The sequence below is a fragment of the Pithys albifrons genome, chromosome 6 (genome assembly GCF_047495875.1).
Source record: "Pithys albifrons albifrons isolate INPA30051 chromosome 6, PitAlb_v1, whole genome shotgun sequence".
NCBI lineage: Eukaryota > Metazoa > Chordata > Aves > Passeriformes > Thamnophilidae > Pithys > Pithys albifrons.
This window is the reverse complement of record NC_092463.1, coordinates 24181837-24188883: the sequence shown is the minus strand read 5'-3', so window position 1 is coordinate 24188883 and position 7047 is coordinate 24181837. Positions and strand designations below refer to the sequence as shown.

General features: G+C 50.4%; 2 protein-coding genes across 2 annotated transcripts; one reads left to right on the top strand and one right to left on the bottom strand.

Moving 5' to 3' along the window:
• Positions 1–298: 298 nt before the first annotated feature.
• ACYP1 (acylphosphatase 1) lies at positions 299–1573 on the bottom strand. The gene is given in 3 exon segments (XM_071559417.1): positions 299–950; positions 1333–1515; positions 1517–1573. Coding segments are annotated over 3 exon segments (456 nt in total). The 3' UTR covers positions 299–734.
• Positions 1574–2056: 483 nt separating this feature from the next.
• On the top strand, positions 2057–5406 carry ZC2HC1C (zinc finger C2HC-type containing 1C). Its single transcript, XM_071559416.1, has 3 exons — positions 2057–2186; positions 2679–3918; positions 4570–5406. Exons 2-3 carry the CDS (start codon positions 3124–3126, stop codon positions 4837–4839), a joined length of 1065 nt encoding a protein of 354 aa, XP_071415517.1. The 5' UTR covers positions 2057–2186; positions 2679–3123; the 3' UTR covers positions 4840–5406.
• The last annotated feature ends 1641 nt before the right edge of the window (positions 5407–7047 follow it).

Here is a 7047-nt window from a genome sequence, read left to right as displayed (position 1 = left end):
CTCGCGGAGGGCGACGGCGCATGCGCACCCGCGGGCGGGGCATGCCGGGAATTGTAGTCCCTGCCCCTGCCCCAGGAGTCGCAGTCCCCGCCCCGGCCGGGCCCCAGGCCGGGGCGGGGACTGCGGCTCCTGGGGCCGAAAGGACGGGAACTCGGCACGGCTGTGGGAAAACACGCCTTCTCGCGGGCCATTCCCGCAGAGCGGCACCGGGACAACCCCGCTGTCCAACTGCGGCAGTACCTGCTCCATACCAGCCTCCCACTCAGCCCCCCCACACGCGACACGCGCATTCCACACAGCAGGCTGCAAGCAAGTTTATTCTACAGAAAATGTGAAGTTCTGGAACAAATTAAGTTGTTTCCGAGACATTTAGTGCACAGAAATAATGTTTTGAGCAATTTTCTGTATCAGCAGTGGTCCTGTGAGTTCCTTGACGTGAGGGCCACACTCTAACAATTAGATTCCAACGGTGAATGGCTCCCCAAACCACGCTCAGAAACAGGCTCTGCCCCTGAACAGCACCTTTAACAAAGGCAGCACAGCTCCCCCTCTACCCACCAGAATTCTGTGACAGGCTGAGCATCAGACTAACAGTGCAGCAAAACAATAAATTAGAAATCCAATAAAATAAAACTCTCTAGAGCTGAATATTGGCTGACTGAACAAGCAGAGAAGATGGGAAATGTTCCATGACGGTAGCTCACATTCCAGACTTTGCTTCTTCCTGGACAAAGTCACTTCAAAATCTGGAAGTCCTTGTACTCCAGCGCCTCGATCTTCTTCTCATTGCTGAACTCTGCTCGGCTGATGCGGGACTGGGGACTTCCTGTCTTCCTGAGCCATTCTTGCAGCTCCCGCACCCTGGCACTTGGACCCTGGATTTGCCCTTGCACAGTGCCATGGCTGGTATTTTGGACCCAGCCAACGAGCCCTAGTCTCTTAGCTTCCCCCTGAAAATAAAGAGCAAAACGAGGTTAATCCAAACTGTGAGAGAGCAACAGAAGGGCATGCACATATAGGAGCCAATTTTGTTGGTGATATACAGCCCTTCAAGGAAGTTTCTGTGACTCAGGCCTCAGGAAAGGAGCAAAGTATTCACCCATATACTCATTATACCCTTTCACTAGAAGAACCGGGACTGAGATGCACTCTTCAACGACGCTTACATAAGCCTGCCGGGCTGCCAGCAGCACCACGATGCATGCCCAGACCGGGGCCGCGGCCCGCCCACCGCCCGCCCGCGGCTCAGCCTCTCGGAAGCGTCTGCAGGAGGGTCTGACAGAGGGCACGGCGAACGCCGGCAGGCGGGGCCGGCGGGCCCGCGGCACGCACCTGGGTGTATTTGCGGAAGAACACGCCCTGCACCTTGCCGGACACCTCGTAGTCCACAGACACCAAGGCCTCGTCCTCCGCCATGGCGGCGCCGCCTCCTGCCCCCGCCGCGTCCTGCCGCTGCCGCCGCGTGCCCCTCTGCGCCTGCGCTGCGCCGCCGATGGGGGCGCGGTCTCACTGTTCCCTGCGGCCAATGAGGTGCGGAGTCGGGGTCGAACTGAGCGCTCATTCGCTGCCTCATGAATAATGCATATGATAGCTCCGAATAATGCATGTCATAGCTCACGAATAATGCATGTCATAGCTCACGAATAATGCATGTCATAGGTCATGAATAATGCATGTCATAGCTCACGAATAATGCATGTCATAGCTCACGAATAATGCATGTCATAGCTCACGAATAATGCATGTCATAGGTCATGAATAATTCATCCCCAGGCCCCGCCCCCTTCCCCAGTGCAAGAGCCGCGCGGCCAGGGGCGCGCGCCGGTCTCCAGGCAACAGCGCGGCGCGGCGGGGCGGGCCCAGCTCCGCGCCGGGCCCAGCTCCGCGCCGGGCTCCGCTCCGCGCCGGGCACAGCTCCGCGCCGGGCACAGCTCCGCACTAGGCTCCGCTCCGCGCCGGGCACAGCTCCGCACTAGGCTCCGCTCCGCGCCGGGCACAGCTCCGCGCCGGGTTCCGCTCCGCGCCGGGCACAGCTCCGCGCCGGGCTCAACTGCGCGCCGGGCTCAGCTCCGCGCCGGGCCCCGGGAGCCGCGGGCAGCGGCGGTGGCAGCAGGGGTCGGGGCTCTGGAGCCGACGCAGCTCGCCGAGGAGGGAGGCCGGGCGGAGCGCCGGTCGCGCCCCCGCAGGTAACGCCGCTCCCCCCGCAGGTAACCCCGCTCGCCCCGCGGCGTGCGCGCCCGGCATGCCTCGGGGGTGCAGTAGAACGAGCCTTGGGAAGGTTGTGCCGAGCCTGGCCACGCGCTTGCATGTCAGACCCGTGTGGCACACGGGTGGATCACAGTGCCAAAACTGAAGGGACACGTTATCCCGGGGAGTATAACAATTCCTCTGTCAGTGCGGCGTGTTTCTGCTGCTACCATGATAAGGCAGGGCTCATGCAGAAGGAGGAAAAAATGTGTACCTTATTTCTGGCTGCATAAATGATTGGAACTGAGAAAGACAGCATAGGAGCTCCCGAGATTTAAGGAAGGTAAAGATTTACAGAACCCAGAAAAGTTACAAAACCTGTAGTAATACTTATTATACCCTCTCACTGTAGCCTCTGGACTAGACTGTTAGGTGAAAATTTGCCCTGTTTTGGGTAAGATAGTGTGTAATGGTTTTGTTTCTACCCTCAGATTCTTTCTTAGGCACTGAATGGCTTTTTTTCCACCGGTGGCTCCTGTGGTGCCAGCTCCCAAGATTGTTCCTAGTTCCCAGCTGAAGCACCAGAAGAACTTTCAGCATGAACTCATACCTGATAAAGAGGAAATTTTGAAGGTTTCCTATGCCCCAAGTAGCCAAAGATTCTATTCTATTTCTGCAGAAAACACTCAATACAGCCCCAGTCATGGAGTCTCCTGTTCAGCTGGACTACAGAGTAAGCACCTCACCAGCCAGGCCTGTGCTCTGTCAGCTAAATCAGTAGACAGACAGAAAGAAGGAGTGGACCGTGCATATCCCCTGAAACCAATTTCTCACCATAACAGTGCAGGTGTTCTTGTGGTCAACACAGCACAGCTAGGAAGTTCCCCATATATGCAGGAAACTCCAAATAGTAAATTAAGATGAATAAGCAAAGAGATGGCTCCAGCAGGGAGGTCTCAGTTAGCTGCAGTGCTCTGTCCTTGGACAGTAGAGGCCGAACCATCAGCCTCCCTTCTATACAGGAGAGATCTGGCCTACATACTAAAGTTGGAGGCAGATGGAAGAAACCTGGAAGACGCAATTCAAAAGAAAGAGGCCCTTCTCAAAGAGAAGCTGATGAGAACAAAGGAGACGCTTTGGAGAATTCAAAAAGAGAAGGAGCTTATCAAGGCAGAGGAGAGAAGAAAAAGTGAAGCAGAGATGACCCATGAACGAAAGGCTACAAGACACCCTGAAGAGAAAACTTGCAGGGCTGCAATCCAGCCAGGTGGTGGGGTCTTCAGTGGGGCACAGTCTGCAGAGACCATTATCCCCAAGCCTGGCACCACCTTCCAACCCCAAGAGCTGTCTGTGGGGAAACTCAAGAAAGAGCAGCTGGTGACCAACAACAGCAAAATGCAAGACAACATACCCATGGAGTGTTTAGTTTCTTGTTTAAAGCTGGCCCCAAAACATAGCCTGTCTCCCTCTGCCCTCTCAGACCGACAGTCTGGTGACCACCCATCTGCAGGGGTGCTGTATGTGCAGGCTGCCAGTGCTGTGGAGCAGGAGGAGCTCGGACAGTGCAGCTTCTGCAACCGTAAGTTTCTCTGCACCAGGCTTGAGAAGCACATGAGCATCTGTGGCGAGAACCAAGTCTCCAAGAGGAAAGTATTTGACTCCCAGAAGGCCAGAGCTAGGGGAACAGAACTGGAACAGTATCAGCACTGGAAGAGCTCAAGGAGTGCTCAGGTAATGTGCAGTCCCTTTGCCTGCCTTGGTGCACATCCACTGCTCCCATTCCTTCCTCCTCAGCTTCTAATTCTAAGTGAGACAGGAGCGCCTTCATGTGTACACAGGGCTAAGGGATACAGTCCAGTTATTGCCTCTGGAAGGTTTATGACAAATGCATAAATAGATCCATTTAACACTTATAGTTTTGTCTTTATTATGTGTCAATGATGTACTCCTGGGGAAAGCTCACTCCTTGCTGTAGTTAGGATGCAGACCGGTTCTGCTGCTGGAAAGGTCTGTGACTTCAGGACCTGCAGGGAGCTGACTGACAATCCAGGTAATAACACAGTCTGTTAAAATGAAGGCAGTGGAAACATACAACTCTGTTCCTGCAAAGCAGCTATAGCAACCCTCTCCAGTTCCTTGACCCCATTGCTTGCTTTTCTGGTTACTCTCAAGCTCTAAGTACTGATATTGCCATCAGTATTTCCTTCACATACTCCTTGGTGCTGGTCTTTTTGATCCCCTTTCTGGGACTCAGCTTCTTGTGGGTTTTCATGTGCAAGGAACGCCCAGGGACTGGTGACCAAAGTTGGGCTCTGAGTGTAAGTTTGAGAATGGAAGCTAAGGGTGGCCCCAGCTGCTCTGATTGCCTTTTCCCCTCTGCAGAGTGAGACACCACCCAGAAGAAACAACTGGAAACAGAAGCATGAGGCTCTCATCCAGACTGTGTGCCAGGCCCGCCAGCTGCAGCAAGTCCTTGCTAAGGGAGGAAAGGTGTCTGACCTGCCCCCGTTGCCTCCCATGGAAAACCCAGACTATGTTGCCTGCACCTACTGTGGACGTCAGTTTGCTCCCCGAGTAGCTGAAAGACATATTCCCAAATGCAAAAACGTAAAGAATAGGCCCCCACCCCCACCCCAGAGAAGGTGCTGCTGAGACAGTGCCCAACTGTACCTGCTGCTGGGAATCTCTGTCTGTTTTTTTGCCAGGTTTCCAGCTATAGACACTGTGCTTTCCCTAGTCCTCATGACTGGCTGCAAGCTTGTATGTATAGTAAGTCAACAGCTCAGGATGTATAAGCATAATACCACAACTTGTGGACTTTGACCTGTGCCCTGCGTTGCCCCACACGAGATGTCCCCTTCCTCAGCACAAGCAGCTCAGGATCAGAAATTCAGGGGTTCAGAAAAGCTACCAGTAGCAGGCACTTACTGTTTGAGCCCCTATGTCAATTCATATGCATAGGTACTCCAAACCAGCCAGGCTCTTGAGGCAACAGACCAACCATCACAGTCAATAATTAGATTTAATATTTTTTAAAAATGGATTTTTCCTGTAGGCCAAGTTGCTAGGGAACTCCAAAAACCAAAGCTTGCACCCTTTCTTGAGTCATCTGCTTATTTTCATCTTGGTTGTTGCAGAGATAGGGAATTATGACATGAACATATCCCTTCTTTTGCTTTCTTCTTGAGATGTTATTTTTCTAGATTCTGATTATTAAATATATAAAACTAGTTCTGTTGTGTAAAAGTTGTTTTAAATGGTCACAGAGTGGTCTGTGTTCTTAAAGTAAGAATGACTACTTTGTATGAGAAAGTTGCAACAAGAAGCAAGGAAGGAACAAAGAGATCCCAGCAGCTCCTTTTGCAAGTCCTCTGGTAACAGCAGCAGCTCATGGGAATGGAGGAAAAGATCAAAATCAATTAGATTAAGCTGGAATAGTCAGAAGCTGAATACACAGAAATACTCCAGCCTTCAATATGTGAGCCTGACTCCTGAAGGAAGTTGGGAGAGCTTCTGCCTTATAAATATGTGGACAGAAATCTAAATCCCATGGCATATGCTAGAAAACATGTAGGTCCCAGAAAGGGGCAGTGCTGCACTGTGCCAGCCAGTGATGTGCGTACAAACCTGAGAGAAAAACCAGACTGGAAACAAGGGAAAATAATTTGCTGTATCCAAAGCTGATAGAAGCAAGATCAATAACTTCAGAGCTTCAAAAAACAGGGTAGCAAGGGGTGACAAGAGGTACAAAAGGGGTAAAACTGGAACCTTTATGCCAGCCTCCTTGAATTCATGAAAGGTATAATTGAACACAGCAGATAAAAAATTCAGCACCACTGCCTGTTTTGTAATGTTAGCTCTGTTTCCCTTACACTATGTTTTATTGACTGTATATAAAGGACTCTAGAGGTTTGCGAGTGCAAATGGTGACGTGTGGATACACACAGAAAACTATTTGATACCATAAGATAAACCCATCCGTGGGTGACTTTTCATAAGTGACAGGCCAACAGTGAGGTTGGAACTACAGATTAAACAAAAGTTACTGAAAAGTTACCTGTTTCAGACCTAACAGTACACCCTTTTGCGGAGCTATTGTTTCAGTATCCAGAAAGTCTCTGATAACTCGTTTAAAACTTAGTAACATTTAGCCAAAGTATCAGGCTCGCCACAGAGATTTGCTGCGCTGCTCTCCTATCAGGGTTAGTTACTCTGACATTACTCAAGCTTTGTCATTCATGCCAGATCAGCCTCCTCTTCTGCTCCAGCAGCACAATCCCCCTCTCAGAGACATGCTGAATTTTCAGCATCCAAATCTCTGCTGAATTTTAAGTCTTTAACACTGCTCTGCCTCTCAAAATATTTCACAATATAATAGAAAGCCTGATAAAAGTTAAAAGTGACAGGCATTAAGCACAGTGTGTTAGAACAGTTGGCTGAGCAGGTGTCAGGCAGGTTCTCCCTTCTGTAGGCCTTAATGCTCATGAGAGAAACAGGTACTTCTTCCCTTTCAGCCTTTCTTCCTCTTACTCATTTCCCCACTTGGCACTCCAACTGTGGAAATAAATACACACACACAAAAAAAAGCTCCTGACGTCAACTAAGAAGAGATGTAGCAGTATGAGAAATTAGTTGGTTTGTTGTTTGTTTGTTGTTGCGTTTTTTTAATGAAGTGACACAGAAACTGACTTTTTTCTTTTCCCATAGCAAAGAACCTGTAAGGCCCTTGGCCCTTTTCCTATAAGCAAAGGAAAATAATAAAAACTAGAATGCCACAAAGCCAGCCAACTATATGCATATTTCCCTCTCATCTCTTGGAAAAAAAGCCCAAAAACAAAAAAACCCCAAAACAACAAGAAA

What these genes read in the sequence shown, in the direction of transcription:
- ZC2HC1C (XM_071559416.1), top strand. Translation starts at nt 3,124, where the DNA reads ATGGCTCCAGCAGGGAGGTCTCAGTTAGCTGCAGTGCTCTGTCCTTGG. An exon ending in AGAGCTCAAGGAGTGCTCAG is followed by an intron (nt 3,919 to 4,569) that starts GTAATGTGCAGT and finishes TCCCCTCTGCAG; the next exon opens with AGTGAGACACCACCCAGAAG.